Raw genomic sequence first — 25,218 nt, 5'->3', positions numbered from 1 at the left:
ATCTGTGATTATTGTTCCTGACCAATCTGCATCTCTGGCCCTCCTCCCTGTTGCATTGTGGTTCTTTCTTTATATCTTTTGTTGTAAACAATCTTTTCTGTTGGTCTTCAGGTCATTTATATTGGTAGATCCTTTGTAATAGTTGTAACTTTTATATGCCCTTGGGAGCAAATAAAGACCAACCACACAAACCTATTTCATATGTAAAAAGAAAGAAAAATAAGGAAACTCAGAAGTTCAAAATCCTAATTTGGTTATTTTCTTCATTTAATAAATGCTGTATTTCCTTTCCTTGCAAATTCTTGGATTTCTATAAACATTTTTATTGATTGGTTAGTTGTTTTTAAAAAAACAGATTGCTAATCTCATGAATGTCCTTAATGAAACTAAATTATGCAATGTATACTTTTGTGTGATGCTCCAATTCTGATCACCATATGGTCAAGGGAATACTGAATTGTCACTGTGCTGCCTGTGACAGTTAAGACTGTGTAATCCTGAGTAGGCACAGTCGTAGTGGAGGAAGGCATCAGTCCCTTTTAAGACAAAGAAGTCACAATCATCCCACATTCTTAAGTGCAGAGTTAGAGATTTAAAGCTCTGGGAACAAGCACACTGGAAAGAGAAGGGAGGAAGGGACTGACTTTATTGAGGATCAGGCAGAATGATCATAGAGCAGGTGATATTTGAATAAGGAAATGAGAAACATGAAAGATATGACTGCTCCAGGCCAGATATTGATTGGCATGTGAATTCTTTAGGTCCCTGGCGGGTATTCTAACTCCAATTCTGTACATGAGAAAATAGATGCATGACCACATTGTCCAATGTTCCATATCTGGCAAGTCAAGATTAAACCCAACTTTTTGCTCCAAACTCTATGTTCACACCATGAATAAAAGGTCAGGACAGATGAGAAGGCCATTTTGGACAAGAACATTGACTTTCTCAATAGTGGAAGACATACTCTGAGAAGAAAAACATGATTCTATGAAGCTGAAGTGTGAGTATGTGAAAGGAATGGAAGAAAGTAGTCAAGATTAAGTCTGGAGTCCAGTTAGATAATTTCTAAAGAGTTTGAATATAAGGTAGGCATTATTGTTGTTTTTTTTTAATCTTGTGGAAATGGAAGGAACATAATGACCTACTAGAAAACCTACTTCTAGCAACTGCATGGATGTTGTATGAGATGGGAAGAGTCTGGGGTATGAAGACCAGTAATGAAGCTATTGAAACAATAAAGGAACAGAGTATGAGACTGTGAACTAAGTGCAATTAGGGATGAACAGTGAAATTGGAATGGGATCAGATAGTCTTTTCCAGCTTTATGGGGAATATGGACCATGTGGGATCTTGGTTTGATTCAGTAAATCTGAGGCATGGCTTAAGAAAGTTTAGACTGTTTCATTTTGATGAGTGCTGATTTGTTGGCATTTTCTCAGTATTGTATAATGTTTTTACTGAAGTGCTGAGTGTTAAATTTCTTTGACATACAAGAACTGATTTATAAGTCATAGTTCAGGGACTGAGATAATTTGGTCCTTTCTCTGTCAGCAGGTCTTTGCATAATTCATTCAATCATCATTAAAGAGACTGATATTTTTAAACCATGAAATACTCTTGAGTCATTGATCTCATTTAGCACATCATACTTTATTTTTGTTCAGTTGTTAACGTTCATAAACCTTCAGTTCAGTTCAGTCGCTCAGTCATGTCTGACTCTTTGCGACCCCATGGACTGCAGTATGGCAGGCTTCCCTATCCATCAGTTCAGTTCAGTCGCTCAGTCATGTCCAACTCTTTGAAACCCCATGAACCCCAGCACACCAGGCATCTCTGTTCATCACCAACTGCCGCAGTCTACCCAAACTCATGTCCATTGACTCGGTGATGCCATCCAACCATCTCATCCTCTGTTGTCCCCTGCTCCTCCTGCCTTCAATGTTTCCCAGCATCAGGGTCTTTTCAAATGAATCAGCTCTTTGCATCGGGTGGCCAAATATTGGAGTTTCACTGTCAACATCAGTCCTTCCAATGAACACCGAGGACTGATCTTCAGAATGGACTGGTTGGATCTCCTTGCAGTCCCAGGGACTCTCAAGAGTCTTCTCCAACACCACAGTTCGAAAGCATCAATTCTTCAGCGCTCAGCTTTCTTTATAGTCCATCTCTCACATCCATACATGACCACTGGAAAAACCATAGCCTTGACTAGACACAACTTTGTTGACAAAGTAATGTCTCTGCTTTTTAATATGCTTTCTAGGTAGGTCATAACTTTCCTTCCAAGGAGAAAGTGTCTTTTTTTTTATCTTAATTTTTTTTTCATTTTTCATTTTTAAATTTTATTTTATTTAACTTTACAATATTGTATTGGTTTTGCCGTATATCAAAATGAGTCTGCCTCAGGTATACATGTGTTCCCCATCCTGAACCCTCCTCCCTCCTCCCTCCCCATACCATCCCTCTGGGTCATCCCAGTGCACCAGCCCCAAGCATCCAGTATTGTGCATCGAACCTGGACTGGCGACTCGTTTCATATATGATATTATACATATTTCAATGCCATTCTCCCAAATCATCCCATCCTCTCCCTCTCCCACAGAGTCCAAAAGACTGTTCTATACGTCAGTGTCTCTTTTGCTGTCTCGTATACAGGGTTATTATTACCATCTTTCTAAATTCCATATATATGCCTTAGTATACTGTATTGGTGTTTTTCTTTCTGGCTTACTTCACTCTGTATAATAGGCTCCAGTTTCATCCATCTCATTAGAACTGATTCAAATGTATTCTTTTTAATGGCTTAGTAATACTCCATTGTGTATAGGTACCACAGCTTTCTTATCCATTCATCTGCTGATGGACATCTAGGTTGCTTCCATGTCCTGGCTATTATAAACAATGCTGCGATGAACGTTGGGGTACACGTGTCTCTTTCCCTTCTGGCTTCCTCAGTGTGTATGCCTAGCAGTGGGATTGCTGGATCATAAGGCAGTTCTATTTCCAGTTTTTTAAGGAATCTCCACACTGTTCTCCATAGTGGCTGTACTAGTTTGCATTCCCACCAACAGTGTAAGAGGGTTCCCTTTTCTCCACACCCTCTCCAGCATTTATTGCTTGTAGACTTTTGGATCGCAGCCATTCTGACTGGCGTGAATTGGTACCTCATAGTGGTTTTGATTTGCATTTCTCTGATAATGAGTGATGTTGAGCATCTTTTCATGTGTTTGTTAGCCATCTGTATGTCTTCTTTGGAGAAAGGTCTATTTAGTTCTTCAGCCCATTCTTTGATTGGGTCATTTATTTTTCTGGAATTGAGCCGTAGGAGTTGCTTATGTATTTTTGAGATTAGTTGTTTGTCAGTTGCTTCATTTGCTATTATTTTCTCCCATTCTGAAAGCTGTCTTTTCACCTTGCTAATAGTTTCCTTAGTTGTGCAGAAGCTTTTAAGTTCAATTAGGTCCCATTTGTTTATTTTTGCTTTCATTTCCAATATTCTGGCAGGTGGGTCATAGAGGATCCTGCTGTGATGTATGTCGGAGAGTGTTTTGCCTATGTTCTCCTCTAGGAGTTTTATAGTTTCTGGTCTTACGTTTAGATCTTTAATCCATTTTGAGTTTATTTTTGTGTATGGTGTTAGAAAGTGCTCTAGTTTCATTCTTTTACATGTGGTTGACCAGTTTTCCCAGCACCACTTGTTAAAGAGATTGTCTTTAATCCATTGTATATTCTTGCCTCCTTTGTCAAAGATAAGGTGTCCATATGTGCGTGGATTTATGTCTGGGCTTTCTATTTTGTTCCATTGATCTATATTTCTGTCTTTGTGCCAGTACCATACTGTCTTGATAACTGTGGCTTTGTAGTAGAGCCTGAAGTCAGGTAGGTTGATTCCTCCAGTTCCATTCTTCTTTCTCAAGATTGCTTTGGCTATTCGAGGTTTTTTGTATTTCCATACAAATTGTGAAATTATTTGTTTTAGCTCTGTGAAGAATACCGTTGGTAGCTTGATAGGGATTGCATTGAATCTATAAATTGCTTTGGGTAGTATACTCATTTTCACTATATTGATTCTTCCAACCCATGAACATGGTATATTTCTCCATCTATTAGTGTCCTCTTTGATTTCTTTCACCAGTGTTTTATAGTTTTCTATATATAGGTCTTTAGTTTCTTTAGGTAGATATATTCCTAAGTATTTTATTCTTTTCGTTGCAATGGTGAATGGAATTGTTTCCTTAATTTCTCTTTCTGTTTTCTCATTATTAGTGTATAGGAATGCAAGGGATTTCTGTGTGTTGATTTTATATCCTGCGACTTTACTATAATCATTGATTAGTTCTAGTAATTTTCTGGTGGAGTCTTTAGGGTTTTCTATGTAGAGGATCATGTCATCTGCAAACAGTGGGAGTTTTACTTCTTCTTTTCCAATTTGGATTCCTTTTATTTCTTTTTCTGCTCTGATTGCTGTGGCCAAAACTTCCAAAACTATGTTGAATAGTAATGGTGAAAGTGGGCACCCTTGTCTTGTTCCTGACTTTAGAGGAAATGCTTTCAATTTTTCACCATTGAGGATAATGTTTGCTGTGGGTTTGTCATATATAGCTTTTATTATGTTGAGGTATGTTCCTTGTATTCCTGCTTTTTGGAGAGTTTTTATTATAAATGGATGTTGAATTTTGTCAAAGGCTTTCTCTGCATCTATTGAGATAATCATATGGTTTTTATTTTTCAATTTGTTAATGTGGTGTATTACATTGATTGATTTGTGGATATTGAAGAATCCTTGCATCCCTGGGATAAAGCCCACTTGGTCATGGTGTATGATCTTTTTAATGTGTTGTTGGATTCTGATTGCTAGAATTTTGTTAAGGATTTTTGCATCTATGTTCATCAGTAATATTGGCCTGTAGTTTTCTTTTTTTGTGGCATCTTTGTCAGGTTTTGGTATTACGGTGATGGTGGCCTCATAGAATGAGTTTGGAAGTTTACCTTTCTCTGCAATTTTCTGGAAGAGTTTGAGTAGGATAGGTGTTAGCTCTTCTCTAAATTTTTGATGGAATTCAGCTGTGAAGCCGTCTGGACCTGGGCTTTTGTTTGCTGAAGATTTCCGATTACAGTTTCAATTTCTGTGCTTGTGATGGGTCTGTTAAGATTTTCTATTTCTTCCTGGTCCAGTTTTGGAAAGTTGTACTTTTCTAAGAATTTGTCCATTTCTTCCACGTTGTCCATTTTATCGCCATATAATTGTTGATAGTAGTATCTTATGATCCTTTGTATTTCTGTGTTGTCTGTTGTGATCTCTCCATTTTCATTTCTAATTTTATTGATTTGAATTTTCTCCCTTTGTTTCTTGATGAGTCTGGCTAATGGTTTGTCAATTTTATTTATCCTTTCAAAGAACCAGCTTTTGGCTTTGTTGATTTTTGCTATGGTCTCTTTTGTTTCTTTTGCATTTATTTCTGCCCTAATTTTTAAGATTTCTTTCCTTCTACTAACCCTGGGGTTCTTCATTTCTTCCTTTTCTAGTTGCTTTAGGTGTAGAGTTAGATTATTTATTTGACTTTTTTCTTGTTTCTTGAGGTATGCCTGTATTGCTATGAACTTTCCCCTTAGGACTGCTTTTACAGTGTCCCACAGGTTTTGGGTTGTTGTGTTTTCATTTTCATTCGTTTCTATGCAAATTTTGATTTCTTTTTTGATTTCTTCTGTGATTTTTTGGTTACTCAGCAGTGTGTTGTTCAGCCTCCATATGTTGGAATTTTTAATAGTTTTTCTCCTGTAGTTGAGATCTAATCTTACTGCATTGTGGTCAGAAAAGATGCTTGGAATGATTTCAATTTTTCTGAATTTACCAAGGCTAGATTTATGGCCCAGGATGTGGAGAAAGTTCCGTGTGCACTTGAGAAAAAGGTGAAATTCATTGTTTTGGGATGAAATGTCCTATAGATATCAATTAGGTCTAACTGGTCTATTGTATTGTTTAAAGTTTGTGTTTCCTTGTTAATTTTCTGTTTAGTTGATCTATCCATAGGTGTGAGTGGGGTATTAAAGTCTCCCACTATTATTGTGGTATTGTTAATTTCTCCTTTCATACTTGTTAGTATTTGTCTTACATATTGCAATGCTCCTATGTTGGGTGCATATATATTTATAATTGTTATATCTTCTTGGATTGATCCTTTGATCATTATGTAATGACCTTCTTTGTCTCTTTTCACAGCCTTTGTTTTAAAGTCTATCTTATATGATACGAGTATTGCTACTCCTGCTTTCTTTTGGTCCCTATTTGCATGGAAAATCTTTTTCCAGCCCTTCACTTTCAGTCTATATGTGTCCCCTGTTTTGAGGTGGGTCTCTTGTAGACAACATATGTAGGGGTCTTGTTTTTGTATGCATTCAACCAGTCTTTGTCTTTTGGTTGGGGCATTCAACCCATTTATGTTTAAGGTAATTATTGATAAGTATGATCCCATTGCCATTTACTTTATTGTTTTGGGTTCAGATTTATACACCATTTTTGTGTTTCCTGTCTAGAGAATATCCTTTAGTATTTGTTGGAGAGCTGGTTTGGTGGTGCTGAATTCTCTCAGCTTTTGCTTGTCTGTAAAGCCTTTGATTTCTCCTTCATATTTGAATGAGATCCTTGCTGGGTACAATAATCTGGGCTGTAGGTTATTTTCTTTCATCACTTTAAGTATGTCTTGCCATTCCCTCCTGGCTTGGAGAGTTTCTATTGAAAGATCAGCTGTTAGCCTTATGGGAATTCCCTTGTGTGTTATTTGTTGTTTTTCCCTTGCTGCTTTTAATATTTGTTCTTTGTGTTTGACCTTTGTTAATTTGATTAATATGTGTCTTGGGGTGTTTTGCCTTGGGTTTATCCTGTTTGGGACTCTCTGGGTTTCTTGGACTTGAGTGATTATTTCCTTCCCCATTTTAGGAAAGTTTTCAACTATTATCTCCTCAAGTATTTTCTCATGGTCTTTCTTTTTGTCTTCTTCTTCTGGGACCCCTATGATTCGAATGTTGTAGCATTTAATATTGTCCTGGAGGTCTCTGAGATTGTCCTCATTTCTTTTAATTAATTTTTCTTTTTTCCTCTCTGATTCATTTATTTCTACCATTCTATCTTCTAATTCACTAATCCTATCTTCTGCCTCTGTTATTCTACTATTTGTTGCCTCCAGATTGTTTTTGATCTCATTTATTGCATTATTCATTATATATTGACTCTTGTTTATTTCTTCTAGGTCCTTGTTAAACCTTTCTTGCATCTTCTCAATCTTTGTCTCCAGGCTATTTATCTGTGATTCCATTTTGATTTCAAGATTTTGGATCAATTTCACTATCATTATTCGGAATTCTTTATCAGGTAGATTCCCTATCTCTTCCTCTTTGGTTTGGTTTGGTGGGCATTTATCCTGTTCCTTTACCTGCTGGATATTCCTCTGTCTCTTCATCTGGTTTAAATTGCTGAGTTTGGGGTGTCCTTTCTGTATTCTGGCAGTTTGTGGAGTTCTATTTATTGTGGCGTTTCCTCACTGTGTGTGGGTTTGTACAGGTGGCTTGTCGAGGTTTCTTGGTTAGGGAAGCTTGTGTCGGTGTTCTGATGGGTGGAGCTGGATTTCTTCTCTCTGGAGTGCAATGAAGTGTCCAGTAATGAGTTATGAAATGTCTATGGTTTTGGGGTGACTTTGGGCAGCCTGTATATTGGAGCTCAGGGCTGTGTTCCTGTGTTGCTGGAGAATTTGCTTGGTATGTCTTGCCCTGGAACTTGTTGGCCCTTGTGTGGTGCTTGGTTTCAGTGTAGGTATGGAGGCATTTGATGAGCTCCTGTCAATTAATGTTCCCTGGAGTCAGGGTTTGGACTTAAGTCTCCTGCTTCCAGTTATCGGTCTTATTTTTACAGTAGTCTCAAAACTTTTCCTTCTATACAGCACCATTGATAAAACATCTAGGTTAAAGATGAAAAGTTTCTCCACCGTGAGGGTCACCCAGAGAGGTGCACAGCATTACATGGAGAAGAGAAGAGGGAGGAGGAAGTTAGAGGTGACCCGAATGAGATGAGGTGGAATCAATAGAGGAGAGAGCGGGCTAACCAGTAATCACTTCCTTATGTGCACTCCACAACTGGACCGCTCAGAGATGTTCACGGAGTTATACAGAGAAGAGAAGAGGGAGGAAGGAAACAGAGGTGGCCAGGAGGATAAAAGGAGGGAATGAAAAGGAGAGAGACAGATCCAGCCAGTAATCAGTTCCCTAAGTGTTCTCCACCATCTGGAACACACAGAAATTCACAGAGTTGGGTAGAGTAGAGAGGGGTTAGGGAGGAGACACAGGCGACCTGGTGGAAAAAAAGGAGAGTCCAAAGGGGGAGAGAGCAGTCAAGCCAGTAATCTCGCTCCCTAGTAAAAAATGGGTACTGAAGATTGGGTTATTAAGGGTACAAAATTGGTAACAAATACCTAAAAGCAAAAATTAAAAATCTAGAGTAGAGTTTGGAATTTCAAAAATACGATGTTAAAGAAAAGAAGAAGGAAAAGAAAGAGAGAAAAAGAAAAAGAAAAAACAAAATCACAAAAATTTAAGAAAATATAGGTACAAAATTGATAACCAATACCAAAAAGCAAAAGTTAAAAATCTAGAGTAGAGTTTGGAATTTCAAAAATACAATGTTAAAGAAAAGAAGAAGGAAAAGAAAGAGAAAAAAAAAATGTCACAAAAATTATAAAGAAGATATAGGTACAAAATTGATAACAAATACCAAAGAGCAGAAAGTGTCTTTTAATTTCATGGCTGCAATCACCATCTGCAGTGATTTGGGAGCCCCCAAAAATAAAGTCTGACACTGTTGCCCCATCTATTTCCCATGGAGTGATGGGACCGGATGCTATGATCTTAGTTTTCTGAATGTTGAGCTTTAAGCCAACTTTTTCACTCTTCTCTTTCACTTTCATCAAGAGGCTCTTTAGTTCCTCTTCACTTTCTGCCATAAGGGTGGTGTCATCTGCATATCTGACGTTATTGATATTTCTCCCAGCAATCTTGTTTCCAGCTTGTGCTTCCTCCAGCCCAGTGTTTCTCATGATGTATTCTGCATGTAAGTTAAATAAGCAGGGTGACAATATACAGCCTTGATGTACTCCTTTTCCTATTTGGAACCAGTCTGTTGTTCCATGTTCAGTTCTAACTGTTGCTTCCTGACCTGTATACAGGTTTCTCAAGAGGCAGGTCAGGCGGTCTGGTATTCCCATCTCCTTCAGAATTTTCCACAGTTTATTGTGATCCTCACAGTCAAAGGCTTTGGCATAGTCAATAAAGCAGAAATAGATGTTTTTCTGGAACTCTCTTGCTTTTTCTGTGATCCATCAGATGTTAGCAATTTGATCTCTGGTTCCTCTGCCTTTTCTAAAACCAGCTTGAATATCTGGAAATTCATGGTTCACGTATTGCTGAAACCTGGCTTGGAGAATTTTGAGCATTACTTTACTAGTGTGTGAGATGAGTGCAATTGTGCAGTAGTTTGAGCATTCTTTGGCATTGCCTTTCTTTGGGATTGGAATGAAAACTGACCTTTTCCAGTCCTGTGGCCATTGCTGAGTTTTCCAAATTTGCTGGCATATTGAGTGCAGCACTTTCACAGAATCATCTTTAAGGATTTGAAATAGCTCAACTGGAATTCCATCGCCTCCACAAGCTTTGTTCGTAGTGCTGCTTCCTAAAGCCCACTTGACTTCACATTCCAGGATGTCTGGCTCTAGGTGAGTGTGAGTGATCACACTTCGTGATTATCTTGATCGTGAAGATCTTTTTTGTACAGTTCTTCTGTGTATTCTTGCCACCTCCTTTTAATATCTTCTGCTTCTGTCAGGTCCATACCATTTCTGTCCTTTATTGAGCCCATATTTGCATGAAATGTTCCCTTGGTATCTCTAATTTTCTTGAAGTGATCTCTGGTCTTTCCCTTCTATTGTTTTCCTCTACTTCTTTGCATTGATCTCTGAGGAAGGCTTTCTTATCTCTCCTTGCTATTCTCTGGAACTCTGCATTTAAATGAAGTGAGAAATAGATTTAAGGGACTAGATCTGATAGACAGAGTGCCTGATGAACTATGGATGGAGGTTCGTGACTTTGTACACAGTTTGAAAGCATCAATTCTTCAGCACTCAGCCTTCTTTATAGTCCAACTCTCACATCCATACATGACCACTGGAAAAACCATAGCCTTGACTAGATACACCTTTGTTGACAAAGTAATGTCTCTGCTTTTTAATATGCTGTCTAGGTGGGTCATAACTTTCCTTCCAAGGAGCAAGTGTCTTTTAATTTCATGGCTGCAGTCACCATCTGCAGTGATTTTGGAGTCCAAAAAAATAAAGTCTGACACTGTTTCCACTGTTTCCCCATCTATTAGTTGTATTCAGATGAACTACTTGATTGAGCTAAAAAATGAAAACATTTCATCCACTGGTTTGTGCTCAGTGGCTTTTAAATTATTATCAAAATCTGTAATCTTGGCTCTCTTTATTCTATTCTTTGGTTGCAGTGTTACAGTTCAACTTGAGTATACTTAATTAAGGTTTTGGAAATGCAAAGTGTTGTGTGTCAAGAGTGGTTTATATATGGTCATTTTGTGTGTGAATGGATACATGCATGTTTTTGAAGATGGAGAACACAGGCATATAACATTTCTGGATTTATGTCAAGGTGTGCTTCTTTAAGGGGTTGAATGAGACCTATATGTTTCTCAGAGGTAGAAAGTTCTATCATTGATCTAATTTTCCAACTTGCCAAAACTCCAGTTTCTGTGGAGTTTTATCATCAGTTTGCTACTGCCACCACACTTGTGGAAGTTCACAGCTTCTATGTAGAAACTGAATATTGTAAAAATGTTCCAAAGCAGGGAAGCACAAGTGAAACCATGAGAAATAGAAAGAAAAAAAAAACAAAACTGAGAAATTCCACTATGATTCTAAAGCGATTCTAAAGATGATGCCAAAAGTACCTAAAATGGAGACATTAAATATTTGTGGATGAATGGATAATTTGAAATGTAAGACTTCTTAACATGAGTCTAATTTATTTAGACTGTATTAAAGTTAGTGATTACAAATGGGCATATCTTCTTCTTTTAGTTTGATTCTGTATCATGAAGTTAGAACCTTCCTTAGGGCCCCCAGCACTTCTTTGTTTCTAAGACTATAAATCAAAGGATTTAGCAGAGGAGTGAGAATAGGGTCAAGTATAAAGAGGACTTGGTCCAGTCTGGGATTATGATAGGAACTAGGCCTCATGTAGACCACCATGGCAGGGCCATAATAGAGGCACACTACAGTCAAGTGGGAAAAGCAAGTGGCTAGAGCTTTGTCCCTTCCCTTTGGAGATTTCATGTGGAGGACAGCAAGGAATATGAGAGCGTAAGAGGACATGATGAGGGACAAGGGGATGAGGAGCACCACAATACTTGTCACTACCAAAGCCTTTTCATAGGCAGAGACATCATCACAGGCCCATTTTAGGATGGACTTGATCTCACAGAGGAAATGGGGAATCTCTCTGGAACCGCAGATGGGGAAATGCATGGCATAGGCCGTGTGTGCAAGTGATGTAAGGGCACCCCCAGCCCAGGAGATGGCAGCCATCTGCAGACAGACTTTCTGGCTCATGATGAGGGTGTATCTCAGAGGGTTGCAGATGGCCACATATCGGTCATAGGACATGAGGGTGATGAGGGTGCACTCAGCCATTCCTACAGTCAGGAAGAAGAAGATCTGAGTTCCACAGGCCACTAGTGATATGTTTCTCTTCCCTGAGAAGAAGTCAGTTGCCATCTTGGGTACGATGCTAGAGATTAATGTCATGTCCATGAGAGCCAGTTGGCTGAGCAGGAAGTACATGGGCATGTGGAGGTGAGAATCCACCCAGATTAGGAGGATTAGAATGGAGTTTGAGGTGAGAGCCATGGTGTAGATCAGGAGAATGGCACAGACAAGGAAGTTGACATGTTTCATATCAGGGAAGAGGCCCAGGAGTATTAAATCTGTATTTGAAGACTCATTTCTTTTGTCCATGTCTCTGCCTTGTTAGAATTAATCAACCCTGGGGGAAAGAGTTGTGGAACTCATGAGGATTTATTGGATTCTGTCCTCCAAGCTCTTTCCTTTTTAATCCTTATATAAAGTGTCAACAGGCTAGGATACTTATGTAGATAACAGCAATTTGGCCAATTTTTTGGTTAGGTAGGCTCTCTCAAGTCCCCACCTATTTCCTTTACTCATGGAACAAATTGCCACCACCTGGAACAGTTAATGTTTAACCCATATCTAGTACATAGTAGTTCAAATTCCAATACTACCATCTCCCCTCCTATCCACCTCATTACTCAGAGATTCCTTCCCCTCTCCTCTTTATGCTGTCTCAGTCCCTGCTTGAACCTTTGAAAATTTTATGACATTTGTTCCACCCTCACCAAATCACTTGTTTTTCCATCCTACTCTGTGCCAGACACTATGCTAAGTCTTACAGTGTAAAGATTAATAAAATATAATTTCTGATGCCAAAGACATCTAGCTTTATTGAAGAAGAAGACCAATGAAAGGTACATATGAAAAATAGATGAAAGATGTTATAATGGAAGAATATAGATGATACACTGTACAATGGAGATGCAAATTGCTTCATTTTCAAAAGCTAGAGGAATTGCATGATGGCTAAGTGTAACCTCACACAGTCTTTGAACTATCAAATTTAAGACTTAGCATTCTGCAAAGGTAGGCATTTAGAAAGGAAAGCTGTTTGAAATATTATCTAGCCCAGAAAAGTGACTTGTTCAAAGTCATATCACTACTTAACACTGAAGAAAGCGAAAGTGAAGTCGCTCAGTCGTATCCATCTCTTTGCGACCCTGTGGACTGTAGCCCACCAGGCTCCTCCATCCATGGAATTCTCCAGGCAAGAATACTGGAGTGGGTTGCCATTTCCTTCTCCAGGGCATCTTCCCAACCCAGGGATCGAACGCAGGTCTCCCGCATTGCTGGCAGACGCTTTAACCGCTGAGCTACCAGGGAAGCCCTAACACTGAAGAGAAATGACTAAAAATCATGTCCCAGCATTTTTCAGTTATAGGCCTCTTTCAAATCCTCATTAAGGATGTTAATTACATATAGCCTTGTATTGTTCTGTACTAAATTTAATAGTATAATGCTAGCTCATGTAACAGATAATCTGCCAAATCTCAGTGGCTTAAGATAATAGAAGTGTATTTCTCATCAGATGAAGTCCAAAACAGACATTGTTGATAGGCAGATGGCTCTCCTCTGAGTGACATTTCACAGACCGAGGCTCATGCTCACCTGCTTCTGCTTTTGTTGCTTACCATCTTCAATGTTGATTTCTAAGGTTGTTCTGCTCTTCTGTATCAAACAGGTAGCAGGCAAGATATGGAAAGGTTTAGGGCCAAGCCTAAAACTACTGCCCTGCCTGAGCCCTCACCTAATATTTGGATCAAGTCACATTCCAGGGGAGGCTGGGAAGTGTTTCTAGCTTAGTGAATGGACAGAACAGAAATAGGTTTGGTAAACAGCTGCCAGTCCCTGTCACTTCTAAGTTACTTTGTGTTTGTACAAAGCCTGTAAGCTGGTTCATAGCAGGAATACTGTATTGCATTCCTTTACTTTGCTTGACCTGTTCTATCAGTGCTTGTTGAGTCTAGTCACTCAGGAAAGAAATTCCTCATTCCCCTATCTATGATCCCAATTCTTGGCTCTTTCAAAATAGGTGTGATCTTTTTTTGGAGCCTGTATTAGTAATTGATAATTACTATTGCAGCATAATAACTATCCCAAGATAAAACAACACACATTTATTACCTTACAGCTCTTCCAATAGGAATCTGAGTGAAGCTTGGCTGATGCCTTGCTAAAGATCTCTGACAAGACTATAATCAAGTACTAGCTGGTGCTATAGTCTCATCTGAATTTTCCACTGGGGGAAGATCTGCTTCCAAGCCCACTCAGGTGTCATTGGCAGGGTTCAGTGCAGCCCTCCTGGGCTTTTGGACCAATGGCCTCAAATCCTTGCTGGCTATTGTCTGGGAGCCTCTCTCAGTTCCTTGCCTTTCCATGGGACAGCTCACATCATGGTAGTTTCCTTCAAGAAAGAGGGGAGGGAGAAGGAAGATCGTGAGAGCAGGATGGAAATCAGTCTTTTTGTAACCTAATATCAGAAGTAATGAGTAAAAAGGCCCAGCCCTTTGTTAAAGGCAGAATACATAAGGGTATGAATATTGGCAGGCAAGGATCATTAGGGTTGAGGTTCAGTTCAGTTCAGCACTCAGTTGTGTCCAACTCTTTGCAACCCCATGCATTGCAGCACAGCAGGCAGGGTTGAAGTTACCTATATCAAAGATTCTGTAAGTTGATTGTATATTTGCAGAAGCTTTGACCTTTAAAGTTGAAATCTGCTTTAGAAAAATCTACTTCACTCTTATCCCCAGTAAATTTTTTGTCCTTGTTACTTTAGTGACAGATTTACAGTTCCAAAAAGTTAAATGGTTAGTTCCATATCAACCAGCTAGTTAACCAGGAAGGAAGTAAAAAGTAAAAGTATTAGTCTCTCAGTGCTAGTCTCACAGTTGTGACCTTTGTGACCTCATGGACTGCAGCCCACCAGGCTCCTCAGTCCATAGAATTCTCCAGGCAAGAATACTGGAGTGGATAACCATTCCCTTCTCCAGGGTATCTTCATGTCCCAGTGATCAGACCCAGATCTCCTACCTTGCAGGAAGATTTCTTTACCATCTGAGCCACCGGGGAAGCCCAACAAGGAAAGAAATTTACCCAACTCTACTATTACTTTGATTTGCTTGACTATCAGGACTTGACCATAAATTATTTCATAAATTATTCACACAACATTATAAAGCAATTTTTCTCCAATTTAAAAATTTTAAAAATAAAATGGACAACCAACAAGGACCTACTGTATAGCATGTGGAACTCTGCTCAATGTTATGTGGCAGACTGGATGGGAGGGGAACTTGGAGGAAAATAGCTACATGTATATGTATGGCTGAGTCCCTTTGCTGTCCATTTGAAACTATTACAACATTGTTAATCAGTTATACTCCAATATAAAATAAAAAGATTTTTTATAAAGTTATTTACATTAGTTGTTTTCCTTTTAGAATCCTTAAAGAACTACCAATGATGCTCTAGATCAGCATAAAATTCACTCTCATAGGTAAGAATTGTGAAAAAGTGTTTAGAAAGCTCTGAAAAAACTAGTTTTAACTTCCAAATTATTAGTTTGTGTGTGGATTTTAACCACCTAGAACATACTCTAATATTAATGTATTTCAGTTTTATATGTTAAGTGGAACACTGAGTTCTTCAGGAAATAAATTTATAAATTTCATTTATGCATAAAACTTTTTATTTATTTATTGAAGGATAATTGCTTTATATAATTTTGTTGTTTTCTGTCAAACCTCAGCATAAATCAGCCATAGGTATACATATACCCCTTCCCTTTTGAACCTCCCTCCCATCTCCCTCCCCATCCCACCCCTCTAGGTTGATACAGAGCCCCTGTTTGAGTTTCCTGAGCCCACCCATTTAAAAGATATTCATATTTAACCCTTAAATCTGCAAATAGATGTGACAATATATTTTGGGTTATTTTCTATATCTTGACAGGTTGACTATTTTGATAACTGTTCTATTTTTAATTGTTAGGTAAATGAATCATTTTGGTTGGACTGCAAAGTGGTGGGACAAGCAGAACCAGATTAGAAAAATCAGCCGTTTTATGGTAGAAGCTGCTACTTGATATAAACCCAAGTTGTTAGGCATTATAGCCTGCTCTGCAACTTCTCTTTTTCTGGGTCTTAACCCTTATATTGTCACATGTATAGATTCAGACCTTTGATTCCCACAGTTGGCAGCCCTGAGCAAAGTAGTAAACCAGTAAATTACTCTGAGTAGAATGTCCTCATCCTTAGCATCTCCTGTGAGTTCACATGCCAGTGAATCCTTTGGTTGATGGTATAACATGGGACATTCATCTCGAGATCCATCCCATTTCCAACGTTGCCTTGTTGGTGAATTACTTTCTTATTATCCTGGAAGGACTTATGCCCTCTTGTTCTGACACCCTTTCTCTGATTAAACATCTTTAGCAAAGGATCTGCTAAATGCATGCCTTATGATCTAACAGGCTATCCTCTGTGAGAATGCACTGAGTTCCACAGGAAATAAATTCAAGAATCAAAGACACGGACCTTTAAAGGAGTCATTCTGGCCTCAGGAACCAATTGGCAGAAATGCAGAGTGTGGGGACATTCCTGGCACCTTTTATGCATGCATGAAACGGAATCAGCATCTCTTCTCTTCATCTATTTATTCTCCTTTATCCACAGACTTATTGGCTTCAAGTCCACCTGCCACTTAAAGTCACATGCTTAGTCTCCAAAAAGCATCTCCATCTCCCTTTCTCTCATTTAAAGTTTTACTCTTCCACTCACTATTCCTCTCTACTTTCTTTCCTTAGTTAACTGTCAACCCTGTTAATTTTCTTTTCTATGCTTCCCTAGAGGACCACCCCTAAGGACCACACACTGTTTCTTCCATTTCACCTTCCCTTTAAGAGCAAAATCAAATTCTAATTACTCTGATGGTTGCTGAAGGAGAGGAAATATAGTTTAACAGAAAATATGTCTGTGGTATACAGAGAGGGGCTTTGTTGTTTATTGGTTATTGACTAACTAATCATGATGAATGGAATACTCTTTCCTTTATAGAACATTACATGGTTAGAGGAACCCACAATTCACAGCTATTTCTGAGAAGATTATCTTAAGTATTTCAAATTTTATCACCTCTGTGAAATTTCTTTAATATCATTTTCAAGTAAATCACTAGGTAAAAGAAGACAGTTATTTTCTGGTTTAAAGGCAGTGTTTTAACAGGTAACTCACAAAATACATTTGTTGAATGTAATGTGGAACTTTGAATTTGTGAAATGGTTTATCAAAAGAATAGACTTCTGAATATTCAAGATGAAACTTCTTATGACATATGATAAATACAAGCAAGGTAAATGTTATGTCATAAAGTAGACCATTTTCCTTTTCTTCCTCACCGTAAATTTCTAGTTGAATCCATAATTGCGCAGTTTGGACAATGTATTTATTTCTTTGCTCTTGACCGTTTTCTTGGGCTAATCCAGCCAAGCAGACAGAACTATTTTTTTGTTGTCATCCATAGAAGAAAATCCAGAAATTGTTAGGCAGGTAGGTTTCTTATGCTCAGGAAGTTCCCCCTGATTTTTTATTTCAACCAGTTAATGGGAGCTGGTAACAGAAGTTCTCTGTAACATGAAGAACCATTCTCTGCCCTTTCTATGTTGTCCTTTCCCAAAGGACCCAGTGCAAGCAGATTCCTTGGATCTCTGTAGACACTTCTGTTGTCCTGGTGCCTGCTCTGGTTTCTGATCAGAATGAGCTATTCATGAGAGTGATGGGAGGAGTATGTTACTGAGATTTACATGTTTCTGCTTTGAAGTTGAAACAGCAAGTTGTATCTGGAGTTTAGATTTGACATAAATAATTTTGCTTACCTTGCCTCATACAGTTCTCAAGAGGACAATGTGAAGTTGAGACAATGTGTTATCATCATAAATAAGGAACTTGGCTTCCTTGTCAAATAATTGACTGTTTATGCATATGTTTAATTTGGGGCTCTTTATTTTGCTTAATGGTGTATATATCTATTTTAGTATTAACATCATACCATTTTTATTGCTATAGCTATGAAGCATACTTTGAAATCAGGGAGGTGAGCCATTTCTAAGAAATGTTGGTTGTTCAGTGACTTTTTGAAGATTATTTTTTCTATTTCTATAAAAATTTTATTGAATGTTTTTTCCTTTTCCAGGAGCCAAGTTGTTTTTTGTTTGTGCTTTATTGGAATATAATTGCTTTATAATGTTGTGTTAGTTTCTGCTGTACAACATTGTGAATTGGCCATATGCATACATATATCCCTTCCCTCTTGAGCCTCCCTCCCATCCTCCGATTTTACCCCTCTAGGTCATCACAGAGCACCAAGCTGAGCTCCTTGGGCTATGCAGCAGCTTCCCGCTAACTATCTGTTTTGCACATGGTAGTGTATATATGTCAATGCTACTTTCTCAATTCTTCTCAGTTCTTCCTCAAGTCTCCCTCTCTCCTTCTCCCTCCATATGCACAAGTCTGTTCTCTCATCTGTGCCTCTATTCCTGCCCTGCAAATGGGTTCATGAGTACCATTTTCTAGATTCCATATATAAACATTAATATATGATATTTATTTTTCTCTTTCTGACTTACTTCAGACTGTATGACAGACTCTAGGTTCATATCACTTCAACTGACAATTTCATTCCTTTTCATGGCTGAGTAATATTCCATTGTATATATATTATATATACCACATCTTCTTTATCCATTCATCTGTTGCTAGACATCTAGATTTCTTCCATGTCCTGGCTGTTGTAAACAGTACTGCAATGAACATTTGGGTACATGTGTCTTTTTGAGTTATGATTTTCTTGAATGTATAGATGGCTCTGGATACTCTGAATATTTTAATAATATTAATTTTTCTAACCCATGAGCACAAGATATCTTTGCATTTGTTTGTGTCTTCTTCAGTTTCTTTTATCAAATTCTTGCCAGTTTTGTTGTATAGATCATTCACATTTTGTTTAAATTTATTACTAGTAGTATATTCTTTTGTGTTCTATTGTGAATAGGATGGTCTTCCTTGTTTCTTTATCCAGTGCTTTACTGTTAGTGTTTATAAATATCAGAAACGAATTTCTATAGGTTGATCTTGTATCTTGCAACTTTACTGAATTGTTAACTAATTACAAGAGTTTTTTGGTTAAGTCTTTAAGATTTTCAATGTATATCATATCACCTGCAAATAAATAAAAATTTACTTCTGTCTTTCTGATTTGGATGACTTTTATTTCTTTAATCTTTTGTAATTACTCTAGATAGGACTTGCAGTACTATGTTGAATAAAATTGGTGAGATTAGGCACATTTATCTTATTCCTGGTCTTAAAGGAAAAACTTTGAAACTTTCACCATTGAGTATAATGTTAGCTATGAATTTGTTTTTTATAGCCTTTATTATATTGAGGTATATTCTTTCTGTACTTAAATTGTTGAAGATTTTTTCTGTGAAAATAAAATGTTACATTTTGTAAAATGATTTTTCTGCACCTACTGAAATGATTCTAATATTTCTATCTTTCATTCTATTAATGTGGTATATCACATTTATTGATATGTTTATGTTGAACCATCGTTGAATCCCAGGGTTCAATCCTATTTGATCGTTGAGTGTGATCCTTTTAATGTGCTGTTGAATTTGTTTTACTAGTATTTTGCTAAATTTTTACACCTGTATTCATCAGGGATATTGATTTATAATTTTCTTTTTTGTAGTGCCTTAGTTGATTTTGATTTCAGGGTAACTCTGGTATTATAAAAAGAGTTTGAGAGTTTCCTCCAATTCAGGTTTTTGGAAAGGTTTGGAAAGAATTGACTTTAATTCTTTTTTACTGCTTTGGTAGAGTTAACCAATAAAAGCAAATGGTTCTGGGCTTGTCTGTGTTGGGAGGTTTTTGATTACTGATTCAGTCTCCTTTCACATTACTGGTTTGTTCTGAGTTTGTATCTCTACTTGATTCAGTCTTGGTAGATTGTATATTTCTGGAAATTTATAAGCTTCTTCAGTTCAGTTCAGTTGCTCTGTCGTGTCCAACTCTTTGCGACCTCATGAATCACAGCACGCCAGGCCTCCTTGTCCATCATCAACTCCTGGAGTTCACTCAAACTCATGTCCAATGAGTCGGTAATGCCATCCAGCCATCTCATCCTCTGTCATCCCCTTCTCATCTTGCCCCCAATCCCTCCCAGCATCAGAGTCTTTTCCAATAAGTCAACTCTTCGCATGAGGTGGCCAAAGTACTGGAGTTTCAGCTTCAGCATCATCCCTTCCAAAGAAATCCCAGGGCTGATCTTCAGAATGGACTGGTTGGATCTCCTTGCAGTCCAAGGGACTCTCAAGAGTCTTCTCCAACACCACAGTTCAAAAGCATCAATTCTTCGGCACTCAGCTGTCTTCACAGTCCAACTCTCACATCCATTCATGACCACTGGAAAAACCATAGCCTTGACTAGACGGACCTTTATTGGCAAAGTAATGTCTCTGCTTTTGAATATGCTATCTAGGTTGGTCATAACTTTCCTTCCAAGGAGTAAGCGTCTTTTAATTTCATGGCTGCAATCACCATCTGCAGTGATGTTGGAGCCCAGAAAAATAAAGTCTGACACTGTTTCCACTGTTTCCCCATCTATTTCCCATGAAGTGATGGGACCTGGATGCCATAATCTTAGTTTTCTGAATGTTGAGCTTTAAGCCAACTTTTTCACTCTCCTCTTTCACTTTCACAAAGAGGCTTTTTAGTTCCTCTTCACTTTCTGCCATAAGGGTGGTGTCATCTACATATCTGAGGTTATTGATATTTCTCCCAGCAATCTTGATTCCAGCTTGTGCTTCCTCCAGCCCAGCGTTTCTCATGATGTACTCTGCATAGAAGTTAAATAAGCAGGGTGACAATACACAGCCTTGACATACTCCTTTTCCTATTTGGAACCAGTCTGTTGTTCCATGTCCAGTTCTAACTGTTGCTTCTTGACCTGCATATAGGTTTCTCAAAAGGCAGGTCAGGTGGTATTACAGGTTGTTTAATTTCTTGGCATATAAATGCTCATAGGTGACTCAGGATCATTTGTATTTTTGTGTTATCAAAGGTAACATCCCCTTTGTTATTTCTGATTTTTTTTTTTTAGATATTTGCCTTTTCTTTATTGTCTAGTTAAAAGTTTCTTTTGTTTACCTTTTTTTTTTAAGCCAGCTATTAGCTTCATTGATCTTTTGTATTGTTTTTCTGGTCTTTATATTATTTATTTCTGTTCTGATCTTTCTTTCTTTCCTTTTGCTAAATTTGGGCTTAGTTTGTTTTTTTAGTTCCTAGAGGTCTAAAGTTTGGTTTTTTTATTTGACATATATTTTTTCTTAATATATGCATTTATAGATAACTTCCTTCTAAGAATTGCTTTTGCAGCATCTCAAAGGATTTGGTGTGTTGTGCTTCCATTTTCATTTGTTTAATAATATTTTATACTTTCTCCTTTGATTTTTTTTTTGATCCATTGGTTTGTTCAAGAGTATTTGTTTAGTTTCCATGTTGTAAAATTTCCAGCTTTTCTCTTCTTATTGATTTCTGCCTACATACCATTGTTGTTGGAAAACATACTTGGTATGACTTCAGTTTTCTAAAATTTGCTAAGACTTTTTTTGTGGCCTATAATATGATTTATTCTGGTGTACTTAGAAAAATGTGTAATCTTATGCTGCTGGATGAAATGTCCTATAAAGGTCTGTTAAATACATTTGGTCTAAAATGTGGTTGAATTCCAATGTTTTCCTACTAATTTTCTGTCAGGATGACCTACCTATTCTGAAAAGTGGATTATTGAAGTTCACTTTTAATAATAATAATCAATAATAGCAATTAATAATCAATAATGTTGATTATTATTATATTGTTGCCTATTTCTGCTTTTAGATCTGTAGTATTTGTTTAATATATTTAGGTGCTCTGATGTTGGGTGCGTATATGATTGTTGCGTCTTCTTGATGTATTGACTATACAGTGATCTTTCTTTCTCTCTTTTTACTATTTTTGGCTTAAAGTCTATTTTGTCTGATATAAGTGTGGCTACTCCCACATTATTTTGTTTGCTACTTGCATGAAATATCTTATTTCATCCCATCACTTGGAGCCTATGTATGTCTTTAGTGAATTGTGACCTTTTTAGGCAGCATTTAGTTGGGTCTTTTCCATCTAGTCACTCTGTGCCCTTTGATTGTGAAGAAACTAAGTTTCTAGTTTAAAATATTCCAGCTAAGAAAAATCTATTTCATTATAATGTTGCTATTAAATTCTAACAAATTACTAATGAAGAAATTATATGAATTCTATATAAACTCCTTCAGAAAATTTTAAAAGATGAACTTGTTCCTAAATCATTCTATGAGTCTAGTATTATCCTGATACCAACACCAAAGATATTATAAAAAATATATATATGTAGATTAATATCTCTCATGAACATAGATACAGAATTTCTACAACTTCGGAAAATCACATTCAGCAGTATATAAAAAAGAAAATATATCATGAACAACAGAGTTAATATGAAAGAAAGACAAACATGATTTTATCAGTAGACACACAAAGCATTTGACAAAATCCAACATCCATTTCTGAATTAAAAAAGAAAACACTAGAAATAGAAGAGAACTTCCTCAAATAATGAAAATTTGTGAAAAACCTACAACTAATATCACACACAATGATGAAAGACAGACTGATTTCTCACTAAGAAAGATTATCTGCTCCTGACACTTGTATTCAGCATTGTACTGGAGACACAGGGAATGCAATCCAGCAAAAAAAGGAACAAGGCGTTCAGATTGGACATAAGGAGACAGCTGAATTTAACAAAAGCTCAAAGGGAAGTCATTGGATAAGGTGCTGCAACAGTTGGGGATTTATATAGAAAACAATTTACATTGTTACTATTACAAATAATATACAAAATTAACCATATTAAAGTTATCTCTAAATGTAAAACCTAAACCTATAAAACTTCTAGATGAATTCATAGGAGAAAATATTTTTGACATTGAGTTCGGCAAGGATTTTGTAGATATGACACCAAAAGCAAAAACCATAAAAGAACAAATTGATTAATTGAACTTCATCAAACTTACTTCTGCTCTTCACAAATCACGTATGACTGTATAAAGAGCTCTGTAGCCTTAACAATAAGAAAACAAAAGCCTAATTAAAAATATGAAACTGCTATGAACATATACCACACCAAAGAACATACCCATGATCAATGAGCACATGAAAGAGGACCAATATAAGCAGTCGTTAAGAAAATGTAAGTTAGAATTTAAACAAGTATTTATACACCTACGTTCATAGCAGGATTATTTATGATATCCAAAAGGTAGCAGCAGTGCAAGTGACCATGAATAGCTGAATGGGATGTTTATTCAGCTTAAAAAGAGGAAATTCTGACCCATGCTACAAGTCAGATAAACCTTGATGATATTATGCTATGTGGAATACTGGCAGTATTCATTTTTTTTCACACTATTTTATTGAGGTATTATTGACATACACAGTACTGTAGGAACTTGATGTTTGCAACTTGATGTTTTGGTGAAAAGTATATACCCATGAAATCATCATCACTATCAACATCATAAGTTTATCCATCATTTACAATTGTTTCTGCCTTCTTGTATTTTTAGGAATTGCAAGGAATTGCATTTTAGGAATGTCCTAGGAAAGGACAGTTTGCTGGCTGTCCTTTCATGGTAAGAGCAGTTGGCAAAATATTTGCACTTTTATAAAATTTAAAGTACATAACAATATTGTTGTCAAAGACCCATATTATATATTAGATCTGCAGAAATTATTTGTTTTGCCTAGCTGAAACTTTGAAGTCTTTGGGCTAGCACTTCCCCTTTTCTCCTCCCCACAGTGAAAGTTGCTCAGTCGTGTCTGACTCTTTGTGACCCCATGGAATGTTAGCCTGCCAGGCTCCTCAATCCATGGAATTTTCCTGGCAAGAATACTGAAGTGGTAGCCTACCCCTTCTCCAGGGGATCTTCCCCATCCAGGGATCAAACCAGAGTCCCCTGCATTGCAAGCGGATTCTTTTCCAGCTTCTTTACCAGGGAAGACTGTTTTTTCCACAGTCCTTGGCAATCACTAATCTAATCTCTTTCTAAGTGTTTGGCATTCTCAAGTTTTACATATAAGTGAGATCATACTTACGATCTCATAATAACAATGATAAGCCAGACATCCTGGAATGTGAAGTCACGTGGGCCTTAAGAAGCATCACTACGAACAAAGCTAGTGGAGGTGATGCAATTCCAGTTGAACTATTTCAAATCCTAAAAGATGATGCTATGAAAGGGCTGCATTCAATATGTCAGCAAATTGGGAAAACTCAGCAGTGGCCACAGGACTGGAAAAGGTCAGTTTTCATTCCAATCCCAAAGAAAAGCAATGCCAAAGAATGCTCAAACTACTGCACAATTGCACTTATCTCTGCTAAGTCACTTTAGTCATGTCTGACTCTGTGTGACCCCGTAGACGGCAGCCCACCAGGCTCCCCCGTCCATGGGACTCTCCAGGCAAAAACACTGGAGTGGGTTGCCATTTCCTTCTCCAATGTATGAAGGTGAAAAGTGAAAGTGAAGTCGCTCAGTTGTGTCTGATCCTCAGCGACCCCATGGACTGCAGCCTACCAGGTTCCTCCATCCATGGGATTTTCCAGGCAAGAGTACTGGAGTGGGGTGCCATTGCCTTCTCCCATGTTTCCGTGCTGCTGCTGCTGCTGCTGCTGCTAAGTTGCATCAGTCGTGTCTGACTCTGTGCGACCCCACAGACGGCAGCCCAACAGGCTCCTCTGTCCCTGGGATTCTCCAGGCGAGAATACTGGAGTGGGTTGCCATTTCCTTCTCCAATGCAGGAAAGTGAAAAGTGAAAGGGAAGTTGCTCAGTGGTGTCCAACTCTTAGCGACCCCATGGACTGTAGCCTACCAGGCTCCTCCGTCCATGGGATTCTCCAGGCAAGAGTACTGGAGTGGGTTGCCATGCACTCATCTCACACGCTAGTAAAGTAATGCTCAAAATTCTCCAAGTCAGGCTTCAGCAATAAGTGAACCATGAACTTCCAGATGTTCAAGCTGGTTTTAGAAAAGCAGAGGAACCAGAGATCAAATTGCCAACATTCTCTGAATCATCAAAAAAGCAAGAGAGTGCCAGAAAAACATCTATTTCTGCTTTATTGACTATGCCAAAGCCTTTTATGTGGATCACAATAAACTGTGGAAAATTCTGAAAGAGATGGGAATACTAGACCACCTGACCTGCCTCTTGAGAAACCTATATGCAGGTCAGGAAGCAACAGTTAGAACTGGACATGGAACAACAGACTGGTTCCAAATAGGAAAAGGAGGATGTCAAGGCTGTGTATTGTCACCCTGCTTATTTAACTTATATGCAGAGTA

At 37.8% G+C, this 25,218-nt stretch overlaps 1 protein-coding gene across 1 annotated transcript; it reads right to left on the bottom strand.

Annotated features, from left to right (window-relative positions):
• Positions 1–10,349: 10,349 nt before the first annotated feature.
• On the bottom strand, positions 10,350–12,906 carry LOC113895471 (olfactory receptor 56-like). Its single transcript, XM_027546729.1, has one exon. It carries the CDS (start codon positions 12,069–12,071, stop codon positions 11,148–11,150), a length of 924 nt encoding a protein of 307 aa, XP_027402530.1. The 5' UTR covers positions 12,072–12,906; the 3' UTR covers positions 10,350–11,147.
• Between the last annotated feature and the right edge of the window lie 12,312 nt (positions 12,907–25,218).

The sequence above is a fragment of the Bos indicus x Bos taurus genome, chromosome 7 (assembly GCF_003369695.1).
Source record: "Bos indicus x Bos taurus breed Angus x Brahman F1 hybrid chromosome 7, Bos_hybrid_MaternalHap_v2.0, whole genome shotgun sequence".
Lineage (NCBI taxonomy): Eukaryota > Metazoa > Chordata > Mammalia > Artiodactyla > Bovidae > Bos > Bos indicus x Bos taurus.
The sequence above is the reverse complement of the archived record's forward strand: the minus strand, read 5'-3'. Positions and strand labels throughout refer to the sequence as shown.

Excerpts from the sequence above, each read along its gene's own strand:
- LOC113895471 (XM_027546729.1), bottom strand. The coding sequence starts at position 12,071 with ATGGACAAAAGAAATGAGTCTTCAAATACAGATTTAATACTCCTGGGC.